The sequence below is a fragment of the Podarcis filfolensis genome (genome assembly GCF_964270895.1).
Source record: "Podarcis filfolensis genome assembly, chromosome: 3".
Lineage (NCBI taxonomy): Eukaryota > Metazoa > Chordata > Lepidosauria > Squamata > Lacertidae > Podarcis > Podarcis filfolensis.
In genome coordinates this window covers 73,050,954-73,071,572 of record NC_139606.1, presented here as the reverse complement: position 1 = coordinate 73,071,572, position 20,619 = coordinate 73,050,954, and the positions used below count along the sequence as shown (strand labels likewise).

Genomic DNA, 20,619 nt, shown 5'->3' with positions numbered 1-20,619 from the left:
AAAGTTTTCACATGTTAGAATTCATATACAGAAAAAAATTACTAAATGACAGTTTATAGCATTCTAGAGTGATGATGAAATGCTTACTCACTTTCCTGTAAAATCAACACTTTCATAAACAGCATGTTGCAACAGTTCCAAGTACTGCATACAGGCTTTCATTCCAAACAAGTTATGCAAGCTCTAGAGGTCTGTGAGCTTTGATACACGATTACGAAATTACTTTGGGAGGAGAAAGAACAGCAACCTAATTTAGGCTGTATACCCATTCTCACACAGAACTCACAACAATGCCAAACTGAAACTACTTCCAGCTCTGAAACGTATTCCCACAGAAGATGTAGGGCTAGCAACTTACAAGAATAACTGAAGCACAGTAACTTATCTAGTCTTGCCCCCAACTGCTGTGACAAGCTTTTATTATAATCACAATTAACCCTAAGAGCAGCACCGGAAGTGGAGCCATCTGTTCACTTTACTGTATTTCCCCACTCCTTCTCATAGTTATATAGGGCAGGAAAACATCTGATCATTAAATCCCTGGTAAAATATTCCATCTTCACAGATATGCTGCATTTTGATTAGATCACTGTGAAGTTCTCTAGCATTAAGTGAAAAACACAACCACTGCACAGCATGTAACACCATTTGATAATAAGGCACCACATACCTTAGAAGCTCCAATGAAACCATCTATAAATTTTAATTTTAATTCAAAATTCCTTAAGTGTTCCTTCCAAGATTTATTTTAGGCACAAAGTTGACCAGATGCAAAAGAATCGTAGTTAGAAACTATGAACAAAGGCAACTTATTTGCTGCTTCTCTATCAATGACCTTAACCATGACCTAGAAAGAATGCATTGTTTGGAATGAAAGCATTTCTTATGCTCTATTAGTCCAGAAGCACTGAACACAAAGCAACTTGTGTAAGATGCACTGTGAAAACGCTACTAGCAGATTGCTAATGACTTGGGTATTTAAAAGCGAACACAACTTAAACAGGCGTTTTATGGTTTGACAATAGTTAATGCAGTCTTTGAATACTAAACTGCATTTACAGTCACTCTTAAGACACAAACCTTTGGCAAAAGTAATGTTCCCAATATTGTTTACTATTGCTATGTTTCAAGCATCAACTCTAAATATATATTGTCAAGTTTTCATACAAGATGCCAGTATGTATGGAACCTTTCTTAGCAATTTAGATATACTGTGAACCTTTAATTTCTAATTTTAAAGCTAACCAAATAACAAATAGCAGCTGTAACAAACCAGAGATATTTTTACAAGTACTAAATATTAGGGGACCAATAATCTTATTATTCCATACCACAACACCAAAACCATTCAGTTAACTTAGTTGATAAAAGCAAATTTCTAACCTGCATTGCAACACTGATATAATGATTACTTTCAGGTGGAATTTGGGGTTTCTCTTCATAACTCGACCACTGATTCTGAGCAGGACCCATTCGATCCTGGGATTTGGAGGCTGGGAATGTGAAATATTCTCTGGTGTAAGTTTGTGTTGGGATAGGATATGCTTCAGGTCTGGATGGTAGTATCTGTTCCTGTATAAATATAGAAAGATCATTTACACTTTTGTACCTATTAAAACACACCACACTGTGATGTTTTATATTTTATATATATATATATATATATGGTAATATTTTTTTTTGCTTGCTACTTCTAACCTCTGTGCAAAGATTTCCAGTAGACACTGATGTTATCTTGTTAGTGGTTCCAGCTGCATATGCATTCTTGGTCCCAGGACTTGGAGGCTGGTCTGTTGAGGGGGAAAAAAAATTAAACCACCTTTGTTGCCTACACAAGAGAACTAATTCAAACTAAGAGAAATAACAAGGCTGATAAACTTGTTTGCTCCTCTTAAATAATGTAAGAAAAATAGTATATATAATTTGTTTCACAGCTAGCTATTCAGGGGTGGAATAACTAGCCTACTGTACATATTTATGACTACTGTATTTTTGTTATATTATGTATATTTCTTCATGTTGTAAGCTGCCTTGAGCATAGTTTTAACTATGGAAAGGCAACATACAAATCAAATGATGTATGCATGTACTTAGGGGTCTCAGTACAGTGGTACCTCGGGTTAAGAACTTAATTCGTTCAGGTCTGTTCTTAACCTGAAACTGTTCTTAACCTGAGGTACCACTTTAGCTAATGGAGCCTCCCGCTGCTGCCGTGCTGCTGCTGCCCGATTTCTGTTCTCATCCTGAAGTAAAGTTCTTAATCCGAGGTACTATTTCTGGGTTAGCAGAGTCTGTAACCTGAAGCATTTGTAAACCAAAGCGTTTGTAACCTGAGGTACCACTGTACATAATTTTACATAAACATATACCCACTACAGCAGGTTCCTGAAAGCCTCTGATATCTTCTTTGGCTCACCTCTTGTCCCAGGCACTTACAAGCTGAATGATGGCCTGTGAGGACTCACAATCTGATGTAATGCGTTGGGCGTTTCATAACATCTGTGGAGGCCTACCTTCTTTAGAATTTAGCCCCTGTAGCTAACTATCAAATTTTTATTCCATTCATTTTCAGAGCATTTCAGTCCTCTACAGAAACATGGTCCATATAAACATCTTTAAACCATTTCCTGCTTACTTGCTACATTGGGACTAGATCGGTGATCAGCTCGGTTTTTCATCAGTCTGTCATCCCCTGGCAATTTCTTTGGTTCATTATATTCTGTCCAAGGCAACTGGGGACTCTCAGGGGATCCATTCTGAGCAGAGTTGTTATATAGCTCAAATCCTTCACTCTTTGGTCGGGGTTTACCTGAGCCACGGCGGTCTGAAACTCCAGAAAGAGAGAGAAGTTGTATGAGAACAATCATTGCTTAACTTCTCATATGATTACTGCTTGGATTCAAAGCTGCCGGAACCTGGTATGTGATCTTGAAGTCATTCCCCTAATCCCAGATGAATGAAATTGGGTGAAGGGAAGTGAATTGAGAATTTGGACTTAACTGTGAATTTGCCTGCTGTGTGCTGGTCAAATGGGGCTTTAGCCACTGGACACTCTCCTTTCTATTACTAGGAGGAAGGTTCTTTGAAGACAAGCTCAGACAGAGGCTAAACTATGAAGCACCTCCTGCTTCCTTCTTAAGGTGAATTAATACTGAGGTGGTAGTATCTCACGCGAAATGAAAGTGGCTTCTAAATGAGAGATGAATCAGGAATCACTTGAATTACAGCTCCTTCCAAGCCAGTGAAATTAACAAATGAACAGAGCTGCCACACAATCTGTATTTACTGGGCCAAAAGAAATGAAATGCAGTATTCTCACTCCTATCCAAGTTGGGGAAGCACATAGTCAGGGCAAAAGCACAGGTGTTGCATGCATTGTGTTCTATGTTCAACCCCAGCATCTCCAGCTAAAAGGATATTATGCAGCGGGTATCTGCAGAGTTGCTGCCAGTCAGAGTAGGCAGTACTAGGCCAGATGGATCAGAGGTCAGACTCAATATATGTTTGCCAAACAGTACCAACCCATAGAAAATGTTTTAATCTAATCTTCAAAACGCTTGACAATCTTGACTGTTTTGTCCTTTCAAAAGGTTATTATCATTCCTCAAATTTAACAGAGAAGGAAACAGATTAAGAAATAGTCTGTGTTCTCATTCCTTTTGGGGAACAACCATCAACACATTTAACACTGCAGTCCTTCAGAGAAAGAATAATGAGTGAATTAGGCTGTACTATGTTTATTCAAACACTATTTCTAGAAAGCATGGAGATTTAAGATTGGTTTTCACCCAAAAATGTATGCGGACAAAAATATTTCAAGTTGTTTACCTCTTTGCATCATTGGAGACGGCTGGTTAAGCAAAGTTGCTAAACCATGATAAATTGCTCCTTGTTTTGCTACTTCTAGCGTCACTACTGATCCTGTTCTTGTCATCAGCTCTGCTGCCCTGAGGTGAGAGTTAAATAAAATTAATTTAAAAATACTATAATTGACAATAGCAAGATAGTACTAAAGATCAAAGAGAAAGTACACAGTTTTCCAGATAAAAGATAAAACTAATTTGTTTAAAATAGTAATATTTGGAAAAAGGGCCTCTTTATGAACCATGAGTAGAATAAAATTTCATTTAATGTCTTGCACGCTAAACAACTCATCCAAACTTTCTCTAAGTAAAAAAACCGCACACACCACACAAAAAATTGCCAGTTTATTTTCTAAAGTAGAAATGGCACAAATGACTGTCTTTAAAACTGCAAGGACTGCAAGCTTTAAATCGAATACAGGATTTAATCACAGACTTTGGGAATCAGAATTTTCTTTGATGAGACACTCTGAGCTACTATCAGTGGTACTGCAGCAGAAAAGGGTACACTAGTGTTATTGTTGTTTTGATTGGCTGGGTTGCCAATCTGTGCAATCCCACTTCTGCAACTGCGGCAAAAGGGCTCAATTTTTCCCGTATGGCTCTAATAGAAGTGCTACAAGTCTGTGAAACAGTCTGGCAGACCAGATAGCATAAAGATGAAAAACGCAGTCACTTTTCTCAGGAAACACCAAATGCCTCCTACAATTCAAAAAATCCAGAGCCATTGCAAGTCACAGCACTATACTACACAAGTTTGGGTGAGCAAATGTGTCTCAACATCTATGGCATGACCAGTGATTAAAGACAGAGGAGGTTGAGAATGGAATATATGTCAATTAAATCAAGGGGTGTAAAAGATGAGAGGAAAAGTCCTATGTGATTTATAACCACACCACTCTTCTACAAACACATAAAAGCATGACATACCTCTCTTGGGATAGTCCAACCAAACTGCGTCCATCCACACTAAGTAACTGATCCCCTGCAGCCAGTCGGCCATCCTGTTAAATGTTTCATAAGACAAAGGTACATTATACAGTAGATTAGCCAAACTAAGCTATGTAGTTGATAACTATTCAAAATTAATCACTGAAATTTTAGTAATTTAATAATTAAAGGTACTACTAACCACATCTGCAGCACCACCTTTGACCACAGACTTGACATAGATTCCAAGTTTATCTTGACCAGCGCCCTAGAAAGAGATAAAACAATTCTTATTACAAATGCACAATAAAGGTTGCTTTTTCTGACAAGTTGCAAATCCTGCAATTCTCCCCACATTAATCCCTTCCCACCCCATGCAACTACTAAGCTTGCTTTTCACCTTCCCAACCACACTTATGAAGCCACTCTCTTCTGTTCTGCAGTTCTGCTTTGCAACCATTTTCATCTTCACTCCCAGATCCATGCATCCTCCTCTTCCCCCTCCATTAGTGCAACACATCCTGCTAGCCTGCATCTTCCTCTTCCCACACATTGCAACTACTAAGCACCCTTTTTGCTTCCCACCCCATTATGAAGCCATCATCCCCTCCTATTCCACAGACCTTTCGTGCAAATGCTTTCACCTGCATCCCCACACCTCTTATTCCCCTTTTTGCAGCTCTCTGCATTCCCATTTTCACCTTCATCTTCTTTTTCCTATCTCCCTCTTCCTCCTTTTCTCAACTCTCCTTTGCACATAGATCTCCCCATTTCCATGCATTCTCCTAGTTAACAGCCCCCTTTGCGTTTCCCCCTCCTCCATGATGATGTATGTTACTGTACCTTTAAGATGAACAGAATCTTAAGCCTGTCAGATGGAGAATGTTAAGTTCAGTTGATTGATATTGCACACATATGAGTGTTTGCTTGATTAAATACCCCATTTTCCTGTCAGCTCCCTCCTACCTTGCTTTACTCAAACTTCTGTTGCTTTAAACCACCACTTCATATTTGCTCCCCTATCCCATCCCGAATTAATGCACATTCAGGATTGGGATGCAAAACTACAAATCCTCCAACAGGGGCTGTGTGATGACATTCTTTACATTTTGTTTTATTATACAAATAGAAATATAGGAGTATCTCACTGACCTCTATGGCCATCTCTGTAAGGGCAGCCAGTATCACAATACTTATATTACTGATTGGCTGGTGGGCAGAGGAACTGAGGGGAAGATATTAGGTGGTCCAGGGCAAGACAATGCAAGTTCATAGTTGAACTGTGAGGTGAACAAGTACTGCCAACTCTTAATTCAGACTCTTCAACAGCTACATCACACTAAATCCCTGATTATTTGTTAGCTTGCAATTTCTTAAACAGAAGCCCTGCTGAATTTATGTGAGTTGCATAGCATGTGTATTGTTCAATGGCTTCTAAAGCTGAAATGCAAGAATATACTTCTGTGAATGGTACACATTTGCAACCAGTATTAATCCCAACTTTCCACAGCTTCTTCCTTTTGCTTCAAATTCCTTAACAGAACCTTTGATTTCATAAACCGCAACAAGTGTGGCAGAAGCAAAGGCTTTGTTAAGAAATGTGAAGCAGAAGGAAGAAGTTGCGGAAGGTGAGGTAAAAAGTGCCTTGATTTGAACTAGTTGCATCTTGCATAGCATTCTTGATCAAACCTAATTCTTTGAAGTTGTAAAATCATGACAGGACACCAATGCTGCCCTTCTTCCAGAAGACACAATGTGAGTTGATGACAGGGCAGCCAAGTAGATGTGTGTCTGCTTATCTAAACAGACTTTAGCCACATCAGGTGATTTCAATAAAATATATGTTATGAAGGTTCCCTCACTGCAAAAAGTGAAGTTACAGGGAACCAGACAGAGGGCCTTCTCAGTAGTGGCGCCTACCCTGTGGAATGCCCTCCCATCAGATGTCAAGGAAATAAGCAAATATCTTACTTTTAAAAGACATCTGAAGGCAGCCTTGTTTAGGGAAGTTTTTAATGTTTAATGCTGTATTGTGTTTTTAACATTCGGTTGGGAGCCACCCAGAGTGGCTGGGGAAACCCAGACAGATGGGCAGGGTATAAATAATAAAAATATTATTATTATTATTAGTGCCAACCTTCAATATACCAATCTTATCTTTAATATCTATACAGCACTTAGAACACTTTTTACACTTTATAAGTATTAAAATAGATTCTAAAGCAAGAGAACTCATCTGTAACAAATTTATTTCCATACATACATGTATACATGTGGTATAAGTATAGGCATACATATACATATAGTTCCATATGTACTATATGTATGTCAGACCACTGGTCTCTTTAGCACAATACTGTAGACACCCAACTGTCAGTGGAACTTCAGGCAGACTCCATCACAGCCCTACCTGAAAATGCTGGGGATTGAATGTGGGATTATTTGCATGCAAAGCATGTGCTCAACCACTGGACTATTGACTTTACCTAGCTAGGAACCTTCCTCCGCAATATATGCATGCTCAATTTGCTGCATAACTTTTGTCTACATAGAAGGTAGAAAGGACTGTGCATCTAACTGTCAGAGGGGCACTTGTATGTTTTGTCCATTTTTTAAATCTCCATGTGGAAAATAGAACTCTGAGTGATCTCTCAAGTGTCAGAGAAGAGTAGCCTGATGTCCTGTAAATGTTACAAATCCTTCCATTCACGGAAAGGAGTTGCAATTCAGTGGAGGCTCCCACTCATGGAAGTGGTTTGTGATTTTTTGCAAATTCCCTGTCTCACTGCTATCCTCCAGAACAAATGTTCACAGTCAGTGAGGGAAAGGGCAACTGGGGAAAACCACCTCTCTTCTGTGAGTGTAAGACTGCTCATAGATCTCTGGATCAAAGGCACTCAATTCACACTGTAATCAGGCCATTTACTTTTCCCATTTGGGCTATAGCAGCTCTCATAAAAGCTTGTTTCTGAGACATAGCAGAACAGAAAGTGAGAATGATATAAAGCTTTTCCCATTCTTTCTATACATTCTTCTTCAAGAAACTGCTAAACAGTATGATGTGAAAATATCAGCCACTAATCTTATTTGAAAATCTGAAGTAGTGGAAGCTGGAGTTGGTGAGAGCATGGTGCTGATAACACCAACTCAAGCTTCGTTCTTCTTTTATCCCATCTTAACATAAGCTTTGGAACCCAGAATAACGGTAGCTATATTAGTTACAATTCATAAAAGAATTAGGTGCTTGAGGCTGCAATCCAAAATGCAGCTATCATTACTTTACATTACTATCATTACTTTAACATATTGCTTTTAAGTAAACATACACAGGATTGCTTGTAAGTATGCAGAACTGTTAGACTGTGAACATCAACAATACATTAAAGGTTAGATGAAAGCCGTTTGTTGAAAAATCAATTTTTACATAAATCAGTGGTTTAATGCTGTATTGCACTTTCCTAGTGCAATGATTTTCTTTCTACTATTGTCATTGATAATAGATATTTTCTCCATCATTACTTGAAAGAGTTATTGAGCTTTATTTTCCAATATCAAAGTACAGGCATAAAAACAAAACACTGCTTTATAGCAAATGTTTTGACTTTTCCTTGTGAAAAGTGGTGACTGGCACTGAGAGAAAAATGTGCGTTTCAACCATGATTGTGTTTAGGTCAATTATGCCATCAAGTAGTTCAATATCAATACTTAGAGCAATTGAAATGACATGTAAATTAGCTAAAGGAACCTCTACAGAAATAAATATATTGAAGTCAGTTAATTTTATTCTTATTTAGTATTTAGAATGTCAATTTTAATATGTTTTAGCATTCTTCACACAGCGAAATCACAAGATTTATAAAGATATTTCTGGATTATGGATAGAAGGAAAAGCGCACTTCTTACATTATTCATAATCTTTCAATAGTAAATGAAGCAGTTGTTCACTTGGCAGACTACAGTAGATTAAAACTTCTCACTATGTTTGTCATTAAAAAGCACAGAAAAGGAACTGGCTTAAGGTAAAAAATTTATTGTGCTAGCCTTTAAAAAGAACATCACTTAGCTGCATGCAACAACAAGTAGTGCCAAATGAAGTAGTCACTGACAACTTTAAACGTTTATAGAAAAGCACTTTTTGAACAGACTTACCGAGGATTCTGTTCTTCCAACGACAGAAAACCACATTTTAACTCCAGAAATACAACTCTTCAATCCTTTCTCAGCCTTTGACTACAACCCAAACATCAGTCTGCCAGATTTTCCAAAACACCCAGCAAGACAGCTCCGAACTGGACACTGATATAGCATAGCATTTATCAACACTAGTTACAACCAATACAATATTCCAAATCTTTGCACAATCAGTTATGCTACTCTGCCTTTAGTTTATCATTAAGAGCTTTATTAAACTATAGGCACTGCCTAGAAAAATCAAGGCGGCCTTTTCAGTAAGATACAGAAAATCCAAATTAAACAGGAAGTAAGTGCTGGCCCACAGATGGGAAGAAGTCGTATGCTAACCCCTCCCCTCACTCCCCATCCCACCCCGTGATATATTTTTAAAGTAAACTGCATGCACACACTGCTTCCAAATCATCTGGATTTCATAAAATGTAACCACAGTGTGGTTGGAAGTCAGGCAGCATTTAACATCGAAACATCTTTCAGACTTAGAGCACTAAATTCTGCCCTTAGTCTCTTAGTATTACTGCCCCCCTGACCCCCGAGCAATCCAGCCACTACCACCAAAAAAGTACTCCTGCTATAGAAAAGTCTTGCAACAGAAATGAAGCATCAGCAAGGCCACTACTGGAAACCATTACATCAATGGTAGGCAATTTATTCTGTTCCTAATGCGGTACTGGAAACGTGGCTATTGCCTTTTCAAGCCAGTGTGGCTATGCTCACTGCTACTATCACAGAGAACAGCTCATGTTCCTAACTACATGCTAACAGCTAGAAGGATTATTACTATACCTCCTGGAAAACACAGACAAGATTTGAACTCGAAGTCCCAATCTCTTGGCAATAGGTGAATGGTTTCTGTTTGCCCTCTGGAACCATGCCTATCAGATAATTTGAAGTTCCTAGGGCATCACTAAATTCCTCTAGAAACTAATTTATACTGATTTACCTCGGCCTGTTCCTAGAACTAATTCTGGGTCATGGCTCCAGGGATCTGTCAAGCCAGCACTCTAGTCAAGAGGCCAGACTACCACTGATAAGACAACTGGCTATTTCACAACACCATAAGATGTTAACAGCAACAATATTAGATTTTATCACCTCAAAAAAATGAAAAACATTAATAATGTGAAGCTGAAACTCATACATAAGTTTAAAAGTCTATATTTGGGGCTCTTGCTTTCTCCATTGCAGATGAGATTACCAGAACTTTTCTATTTGCCTGGATCCAGAGAATGCAACCTTTATGTGGAAGCAGGCTTAAGAACACATCCCTACTGGGATAATTTTTGAGTGTAGTTTGGACATGCATAGGAATTCAGGACCATCCCTAGCAAATTGCTCTGGAACTCAATCCTTTGGGAGGCCACACACATGACCAACACAGTCCCTTTCCTGGACCACCTTACCCTGATTGCTTAGCTTCTGAGGAAGCAACCCTTTCTTCAGATAAAGGGGAGGAAAGTGCACCAGCACTGATGCTGTGTTAAAATGGCAAAACAATTTGGGAGTTGAGGTGAGGAAGAGGCATGGGAGTGGCAGTGGTAGCAACCATGACAATCCAGAGGGAACGCTGGAGTGGAGGTTGCCAGAATTGTGACCATGGACACAGTGGTGCCCTTGATGTCTTCCCCTAGGGCTCACCAAGCCTCTGAGGCCTTCCTCCCATTCAGCAACCCTTCACTATGAGGTAGGTTTTCTTTTTCTCCCTTGAAAAGTATACAGAGCCATAGGAGAAAGTTAGAAAAATGGTGTATTTTCTCACTTCCTCTTTCTGCTCTAAGTGTTTTTCTACTGAATATGACTTTTACAGAGATTCATTGAAAAAGTGAAGTGTGCGCACACACACTCTCTCTCTCTCTCTCTCTCTCCGGATAGATTGTGTGATTTCCTGATTCAGGGAAGGTAGAAAAGAAGTGGCCAGAGGGTGTGATGCCCACAGCACTTGCTCAAAAATCTAAAACTGTCCAGAGACCTTAAAAAGTTGAAAATCTCCCCTCTAGAGATTTCTAGTATGCAAACTTGCCCTGTGTCCTGCACTTGCCAGAAACAGCCCTGCCCACATTCATACTCTGGGGCAACTAACCATGTCCTAAGTAAAAATGAACCAATCAGCAAAAATATAAGAATAGTCTGAAGTAGTCACCAATTAAAAATTGCCAGATATTTGCACATCTTCTAAAATACGATTAATAATAAAGCTACGAAGATCACTCTCATTCTTTTACACTCGATACATATAAACCACTCAGAAGAGCCAGTTCTTTCTTCCCTTCTGCAACCAAGCAAAGATACAATACTTTGGAAACAAGAAGCACCATGTCCTTAATAGTAAAAAATGCTATACATTTAAAGAGACTTTAAAATACCACCACTGAGGTCGCAGATTAGTCCCATTAAAAATTGTCATTTCCCTCTTGCAACCACCTAGCTTGAATAGGTTTAATTCTTTTCAAGATGAATTATGACTGCAGAAGGCGGCGGAGAAGGCTGCTACACCTGTATTCCTGCCAGAGACTCTTTCAAACTAGGCAATGTCACTTATGACAGTGGTCAGTGCTGACATAGCAAGCTGTTCATTTGCATCTTAATAGCAGAACACAAAAGTGAATGACTTGCTTCTGGCTTAAATGATGCAAGATCATTATTGAATTCAACCGTACAGATCTTAAAATCTCTTCCCTGAAATATAAATGCTGTTTTAGAACACTGCCACCTACCAACTAGCTCTTTAAATTTGTTAAATATGTGGCAGCTTTACAATACTGGTACAGTGCACCATCTGGTGGCTGGAAACTGGTGGAACAATAATTCACATTAGAATGAAACGTCATCAGGGTGAGCCTCTCTGCTGCCTGTTCACTCCCCACACCTCAGTCAATAGGATGAGATGCAGTTCAGTTACTCACTTTATGGCTATCGTGGACAAAATCAAAACGAGAAGAGAGGGACACTGGGAGGGGGGAAAGGGATAGTTTAAGACAATGGGGGATATCTGAAGGGAGGAACACTGAGGATTGGGGGAAAAAACAAGGAGAAATAAATGGAAATGGGTACAACACAGAGGTCAACATGAAAAAGCTACCATAACAAAACATTTCTCAACTCCCTTCTTACAGTACTCAAGGCTTGTTTTAAATCACCATTCCCCCCCCCCCCCCACGTCTCTCCATTGTTCTCCCTCTTTCTTTCCTCAGCTACCTCATGTATGAGATAAAGGAGCCCTCAAATATTACTTCACTCCTGGTACCATGTGTGTACAGATTCAATGCAGTAATTTAGTACTGTACAAGTATTTTATTAACAAGCAAACACCATATATGTACAACATCCGTCACTTAACCATCCCTAACTGAACCAGCTGACAGTCTTCAAAATTCTATTCTTAAAAGTACAGTAACATTTATCTGCAGAAGTGGGGGGGGAGGTACGAAAATAGGAGTGAATATGAAAATGGGAGCACTAAAGGGGCTGCAAAACAGGAGGAAATATCGACTTCAAAATTGGGTGGAAGGTGAAAGGGGTGCTTAGTAGTTGCAACGTGTGGAGGAAGATGAGGGTGGTCTGTGTGTGAGAAGGGTTACAGAGAGAGGGCATGTGCATGGGGGTGAAGGTAAAAAAAGGGCTACAAAACATATTGATAGGGCAGACAATTCAGTAAGTAATGTGCCTTGCCGGGGGTGTGTGAGTGGAGCAAGCAGGAGTACAGAGCTTTCTAGTATATTTATATATTCATACCTTAGCAGCCACAATGCTCAGACCCATCCCATTTTGTTTCTTTAGTGTCACAGTGATTATCTCAGGTTCCTTCCTTAAGGGATGAGCCTACAGAAACAAAGCACAGATTAAACTCTGTATTCCACGACACTGAGCACAGCAGTAAGAATTCCTTCTGGGTACTTTAATACACTTACAGGTAATTCTGCTCTTAGCTTACTTCTACGTTGCAAAATAAAACACTTTGAATAGCTTAAGTAAAGCACTAATATGCTATGCTGCAGGAAAAATATAGTAAACGCAATCATCTGCATTTTAACTCTCTAGTGCCACCCTAAATAACAAATTGCATATGGTTAAACTACAGTTTATGTCCTCTACCATAATGTCCAGAAGATAAGTACTTGCCAGATCAGTATTATCTTGCAACAGATGACTTTCATAATCTGCACCTTCAAAATATATTGTCCAAGTTCCTGGTGAACGTGGATGAGGTGTCAATCTGCAGAAACCTAGAAGGGGTAGGGTGGGGGAGACAATGTATAACTGAATGTATTTTCCCAGGTCTCATATTAGGTAATTTGAGAGTCCACAAAAAACAAATACCATGCATACAAATGTTTCATTACTAAAAACAGCGCTGATCATCAATGTGACAAGTGTTTTTAAAAGACGAAAGAGGCAACACAGAATGTACATCACATGATAATACAAATCTGGAAAGAAGACACTCCTTTTCTTGACTTAAGGGATGACCAAATAAAATCTCCATGACAACAAAAGTTGCTGAAATCCTGCATAAAAAATAATGGCAAGAAGAGATTTCCAAACATCTAAAGACAAAATGATTTTTTCTTAGCTAAACTACAGCAGAGGAAGCATTTTCTGTCCCTGTACAAGACTAAAAGGACTCACCTCTTTGGCAAAGTGGATCTAAAAATTCTTGCAGCCCATTTGGGATGTTTCTGACAACATCACATGAGTAACCATCTTCTGGCAGAAGAAAGGGTAGCTGTAGATCAGGGTCCTCTTCTAACTGTACTTCTCTACCATCACTTCGAGCCAGCTCATCTGCGGTGTTTTCTGCCACTGCTACAACATTTTCTATTAACTCCTAGTTTGGCGGGGGAGAGAGTGAGTAAACAATGCTGTACATGAGAATCCAATATTATAAAGTTATCATTTTATACCTTAGCCACCCCAAATTAGCAAATGTGAAAGATGTATGTGATATGTTTAGGTTGATGTTGTCTGAAGCAGATACAAGAGGCAAAAGCGTTCGTTCAACTGTAGCTGTGAGCTTTAACTTTAGTTTCACCCCATCCCACCTGCAGGTGCCCTTTAAATAAAATTCTTCAAACTATTAGAAATATATTAAACATTCGTGATCAACGAGTAATACAAAGGGGATTATTATATTGATACCAAAACAAGAATTGCAGGCATTCATTTTTGCAATAGGAAGAAGTTGATTTATACTGGATGTTACAGATTTGATTAAATCTGTATTTTGAAGAGCAGGAAAAATAATGAAGGGAGACTTTAGGTTTTTAACCTACAGTTTGACTATTTAGCACTAATAGTTTTTTTGCTCTCACCACCCTCCCACCTACAATTCAAGAACTTCTAGCAAGCTACTCCACAGATGTATTCCTAAGAAAAATAAGAAAGTTTCATAAATAGAATACTGCAATGTGTCCCAAAATTGGAAACACAAATAAGTCCAAGAGCACTGAAAATGCATCATTAAGCTATCTGTTGATACTCAAAACAATGAAGCAGATTTATGTGCATCCAATTGATATGTGATTGTGCATGCGAGCACTGTGGCAACCTGGAAATGGATGGAAAAGGGGGTGTAATGGGGCAGAGCACTGTCATACACAATGACCTGGAACACAACCCCCATGAAAAATGGGGGGTGCCTGTATTTTCTTCCTTTTCTATGTGAGACAGAATAGGCTACTCGAGCAAAGAATTACTATCACTATTTTAAAAATGGGGTTCAGATGTCTCAAACTTTTTATTATTTCATAGAGTTAGCATTATTTTTTTCATACGCTACCCCGTAACATTCACTATATAAAAATTTATAGGGAAATTATGTTATAAATAAATAAATAAATGTCAAGATTAACTCACTGTTGGAATAAATGGCTCATCTGGGGCACAATGATAATTTTGTAGCAAGGCATGCAGTTGTAGAGAATTGAGTTTAAAGCAGGTACTGTTGATATTTGGAATGTCTTCACGTGAATACTTATCCATAGTGAGTAAAGTAGTTGCCTGAAAAAGAAGCACAATTAGTAGAATCACCTTTATTTTATTAAGAAACATGACAGTGGACCCTACACACCAAATTGGGGAGTGGAACCCTGCTCTTGAATGAGTACACATTTTGTGTTTGAAACTCTTAGCACAGGTTTTAAAAAATAAGGCAGTTGGTACAAAACAGCTCTCCTCAGTATGGCAAGAAAACAGACCTCTCTGAGGAAAACCACATTGAAGCAATTAAGCAACTGTACACCCCAACCCTACTTTGCAGACACTGGTTTCATATGACTTCATAAAGGTGGCTAAGTCTGAATTTCCATTGTTAAATTAGTAGAGGAAAATCTTCCAAGATCATGCAAGGTAAGCCTCACAAGGACTGCGTGCTGCTTGCTGCCGCTGCCCAGGAGGACTCCCCTGAGTGAGTGCCTGAGGGCCCTGCTCTTGCCACTTACCACCTGGCCCAGGGCGGGGCCTGACAGGCCTCACTAGGACAGTTGTTACTGCCGGAGGGGCACAGAGTGTTTTTTAAAATGTGGGGGGTGGGGGTGGGATGGATGTTTGGTTGGGCTTGGGGAATTATTTTTTTATTTTGATGTTTTTGTAATTTTTACATTTTTTTGTTTGTATTGTTTTATTGGTTTTGTTTGTTTGTTTAAGGTGTTATTTTGTTCTTAGGGGAGGGGTCAGGGCTGCCGGGGAGTGAGCCCCAGCCCACAAAATGGCTGGGGCATGTTCCACAGGGGGGGATGCACTGGGACAACCGATCTCAGTGATCACGGGTAGGAGGAGGAGTTACGCTAAGACTAGACCATGTCATTACAGAGGGGGCAGGTTTAGTCGTTGTCTGAGGACTATTCCTGCCTCCGGGTCTGGTCCTGACCGGATGGATACTAGAATCAGCAAGGGATACCCACATGACCTGAAGGTGCTGCTGTACAATGCCAGGTCAATGATTCATAAGACCACTGCCATCCATGACTTGATCATGGATGGAGGACTTGACCTGGCATGTGTAACAGAGACTTGGTTGGATGAAGCAGATGTGCCTGTCCTTGCCGCTGCTTGTCCACCAGGTTTCTCTTACGCACAGCAACCCAGGTCATGTGGGCGGGGAGGGGGGGTTGCAGTGATTTTTAGGAAGTCATTAGTTTGCACCAGGCGTCCTATTGGGAAGTCCCAGTTTTCCGAGTGCATGTTATGGAAGTTGGGCAATAGGGGCAGTACAGGATTCCTTTTGGTGTACCGACCTCCCCGCTGCACCAAGGATTCCCTGCCCGAGCTGCTTCAGGTCGTGGCGGATGTTCTCCTGGAGACACCTAGCTTGGTCGTCCTAGGGGATTTTAACATCCATGCCGACACGACCTTACAAGGGGCCGCTCGGGACTTCGTGGAAAGCATGGCCTCCATGGGGCTGTCCCTGAATAAGTCTGGCCCAACCCATAGCCGCGGACATGCCTTGGACCTGGTGTTTACCTCTATGGATGTTGGTGATCTGACACTAAGTAAAAGCGAACTGAAAGAAGTGCCATGGTCAGACCACTTCCTGGTGCAACTGGACTTCTCTGCGACCCATCCCCTCTGCAGGGAGGTGGGACCGATTCGGATGGTCCGCCCCCGCCACTTAATGGATCCAAATGGTTTCCAGAGAGTGGTAGGGATGCTTTATCCCATGCTGATGGCCTTTCAGCTGATTCCCTGGTGGTCCGCTGGAATGTGGAGTTAACCAGGGCTATTGACTGTTTGGTTTCGAAGCGCCCTCTCCGATTGCATGGAGCCCGGACAGCCCCGTGGTTTTCCACGGATCTGAGGGCAATGAAACAATCGTTGAGACGGCTAGAGCGCCGGTGGCAGATAACTCATTTCGAATCTGACCGGACACAGGTTAGAGCTCAACGTTGAGCCTACCAAGTGGCGATAGCGACGGCGAAGAAGAATTTCTTCACCGCCTCTATTGCATCTGCAGAAAACAGCAGCAGGAGACTTTTTCAGGTGGTTCACAATTTAGCGGAACCACCTGCAACATCGGGGCCCAGTACGGGCCACATGTTCTCCTGCAATGATTTTGCAAAGTTTTTTGCAGATAAAATTGCTCAGATTCAGGAAGAAGTAGACTCCACGGTGGGAGTAGGGCCGGGGCGGGCGAGTGCTAGAGTTCTGTCTAGTCAAGTTGAGTGGGATCAATTCCAATCTGTTACCTCCGAGGATGTGGACAGGCTGCTTGGACGAGTGAAACCAACCACCTGTCTTCTGGATCCTTGCCCATCCTGGCTTATAAAAGCTAGCCGGGAAGGACTGGGCGATGGGCTTCGTGGGGTGGTGAATGCTTCCCTCCGTGAGGGAGCCTTCCCAGACCCACTGAAAGAGGCGGTTATTAAACCACTTCTTAAAAAACCATTTTTAGATGCGGCCACGATGGCCAACTATTGCCCAGTCTCAAATCTTCCATTCTTGGGCAAGGTGATTGAGCGAGCGGTTGCCGAACAACTCCAGGCACGCCTGGAAGAAGCGGACCATTTGGAACCCTTCCAGTCGGGATTCAGGCCTCATCATGGGACTGAAACTGCCTTGGTCGCACTGGTTGATGATCTCCGGCGGGCTAGGGACAAAGGTGAGAGCTGTTTCCTAGTTCTGCTGGATCTCTCAGCAGCGTTTGATACCATCGACCATAACATCCTTCTGGACCGTCTTGAGGGGCTGGGAGCTGGGGGCACTGTCATACAGTGGTTCCGCTCCTTCCTCCTGGGCCGTATTCAGAAAGTGGTGGTGGGGGATGAGTGTTCAGACCCCTGGGCTCTCACTTGTGGGGTGCCTCAGGGTTCTGTCCTCTCCCCCATGCTTTTCAACATTTACATGCAGCCGCTGGGAGAGATCATCAGGAGGTTTGGGCTGGGTGTTCATCAGTATGCGGATGATACCCAGCTCTACCTCTCTTTTAAATCAGAACCAGTGAGGGCGGTGAAGGTCCTGTGTGAGTGTCTGGAAGCGGTTGGAGGATGGATGGCGGCTAACAGATTGAGGTTGAATCCTGACAAGACAGAAGTACTGTTTTTGGGGGACAGGAGGCGGGCAGGTGTGGAGGATTCCCTGGTCCTGAATGGGGTAACTGTGCCCCTGAAGGACCAGGTGCGCAGCCTGGGAGTCATTTTGGACTCACAGCTGTCCATGGAGGCACAGGTCAAATCTGTGTCCAGGGCAGCTGTTTACCAGCTCCATCTGGTACGTAGGCTGAGACCCTATCTGCCTGCGGACTGTCTCGCCAGAGTGGTGCATGCTCTGGTTATCTCCCGCTTGGACTACTGCAATGCGCTCTACGTGGGGCTACCTTTGAAGGTGACTCGGAAACTACAACTAATCCAGAATGCGGCAGCTAGACTGGTGACTGGGGGCGGCCGCCGAGACCATATAACACCGGTCTTGAAAGACCTACATTGGCTCCCAGTACGTTTCCGAGCACAATTCAAAGTGTTGGTGCTGACCTTTAAAGCCCTAAACGGCCTCGGTCCAGTATACCTGAAGGAGCGTCTCCACCCCCATTATTCTGCCCGGATGCTGAGGTCCAGCGCCGAGGGCCTTCTGGCGGTTCCCTCATTGCGAGAAGCAAAGCTACAGGGAACCAGGCAGAGGGCCTTCTTGGTAGTGGCGCCCACCCTGTGGAACGCCCTTCCAGCAGATGTCAAAGCGATAAACAACTACCTGACATTCAGAAGACATCTTAAGGCAGCCCTGTTCAGGGAAGTTTTTAACGTGTGATATTTTACTGTATTTTTGGTTTCTATGGAAGCCGCCCAGAGTGGCTGGGGAGGCCCAGCCAGATGGGCGGGGTATAAATAATAAATTATTATTATTATTTTTCCTATTACTACCAAATACCTACTTGTACTATCCTACTGAGATGACAATCAGCAGCCAGTTCCAAGCCCTGTTTTTCTGCCCAAGCTTCAATGTGCCCCAGCTGCTGCCGGATGATGGCTCCCCAGTAATGTGAACACAATCCTGAATCTGGATCAGTAACCAATCGGTTAAAAAGCCACATGTTGATAAAGTGGAACAGCTGGGAAAAGAGCTGTATGGTGAGTGCGGCGTTCACTCTACATCGCCGCAGAAGGGACATGGCTCCAGTCAGCGTATGCAAGACGTCATCTAAAAGAAAAAATACAATAGTTTACTCAGCTATGCATTCCAGGTTGAGGTACTCTGTTAAGTTAAAGGTAAAGGTACCCCTACCCGTACGGGCCAGTCGTGTCCGACTTTAGGGTTGTGTGCCCATCTCACTTAAGAGGCCGGGGGCCAGCGCTGTCCGGAGACACTTCCGGGTCACGTGGCCAGCGTGACAAAGCTGCTCTGGCGAGCCAGCACCAGCGCAGCACATGGAAATGCCGTTTACCTTCCCGCTATAAAGCGGTACCTATTTAACTACTTGCACTTAGGGGTGCTTTCGAACTGCTAGGTGGGCAGGAGCTGGGACCGAAAGACGGAAGCTCACCCCGCCGCGGGGATTCGAACCGCCAACCATACGATCGGCAGGTCCTAGGCACTGAGGTTTTACCCACAGCGCCACCCGTGTCCCTTCTCTGTTAAGTTACTCAGTGTTAAATATTACATTATGACTGGAAGACATTAATAACAATGATGTATTTATCTGCATAATGAAGTAATACTTGTGCTCCATATTTTTTTTTTATTTTTAAATTTCCCAATGCATATAGTAAAAAGCAGCAACTGTCATAGGAAAACCAAAGAAAAAGGAGAAACAAAGGTAATGTCAATCTTCATCAATAAATTAAGAGAATGTGAGGATGGACAAACTTGTTTTTAGGTTCAAGAAGGGTTATGATAATTTGTGCATTATATAGTGTCAGCTATTTCACAGATTCCTTCCAGACAAGCCAGTCCTTAAGCATAGGAGGAGCAGCATTCTTCCTATTTGCAGCATGACTGCACATAGAAAATTTACAATAAATTCAAGGTTACTTGTTTGCACCTTACTTTTCTAGAATTTTTATACAGTGGTACCTTGGTTGTGAAACAGCTTGGGTACAGTGGTACCTTGGGTCCAAACAGCTCCCGAACGCCGCAAACCCAGAAGTGAGTGTTCCAGTTTGTGAACATTTTTCAGGAGCCGAACATCTGACACGGCTTCTGATTGAATGCAGGAAGCTCCTGAAGCCAATCGGAAGCTGCGCCTTGGTTTTCGAACGAACTCCCAGAACGGATTAAGTTTGACAACCAAGGTACCACTGTAAATGGTTAATGGGTCCAATAGATATGCATAATTGGTAATGTCTTTAGAACAAATATTATATTTATATTGTTGGGCACTGCCACAGTACATGGCTTAAAGAAGCTGCCTAAGGCAGTTACTGGAGTTATCCAAGTGGGAAGGGTCATGCATTATTACACACAAATAATGTATTATTACACACAAATACACGCACGGTTACATTCTAACATACAATATCGGGAAAGGTGGATTAGATGTCAATGGCTGCCATGCAGTTTGCTGATGAGGAACTCCTCACAAAGTACAGTACGTCTTATTGTACGTGCAAAAAGACATTGCATTTCCCTGCAATATATAAGGTCTCCCACCATGTTCCTCTCATGACAGTTGACCTTATGCTCAGTACATTATATCACAAAGTGATCTAAC

General features: G+C 41.7%; 1 protein-coding gene across 14 annotated transcripts in view; it reads right to left on the bottom strand.

Annotated features, from left to right (window-relative positions):
* The window catches only part of AFDN (afadin, adherens junction formation factor), a 91,570-nt gene that overhangs the window by 15,780 nt on the left and 55,171 nt on the right, over positions 1-20,619 (bottom strand). For 8 of the 14 annotated variants that reach the window (XM_083605959.1, XM_083605972.1, XM_083605965.1 and 5 more), the window contains 11 exons: positions 18,844-19,109; positions 14,838-14,981; positions 13,611-13,809; positions 13,104-13,207; positions 12,717-12,803; positions 4,996-5,061; positions 4,794-4,867; positions 3,829-3,947; positions 2,636-2,830; positions 1,699-1,790; positions 1,384-1,572 (listed from right to left, as the gene is read on the bottom strand). In XM_083605959.1, coding sequence (XP_083462085.1) covers positions 1,384-1,572; positions 1,699-1,790; positions 2,636-2,830; positions 3,829-3,947; positions 4,794-4,867; positions 4,996-5,061; positions 12,717-12,803; positions 13,104-13,207; positions 13,611-13,809; positions 14,838-14,981; positions 18,844-19,109 — 1,535 coding nt within the window. The remainder of the gene's footprint in view (positions 1-1,383; positions 1,573-1,698; positions 1,791-2,635; positions 2,831-3,828; positions 3,948-4,793; positions 4,868-4,995; positions 5,062-12,716; positions 12,804-13,103; positions 13,208-13,610; positions 13,810-14,837; positions 14,982-18,843; positions 19,110-20,619) is intronic. The other 6 variants (XM_083605961.1, XM_083605962.1, XM_083605963.1 and 3 more) reach the window with 1 other exon arrangement.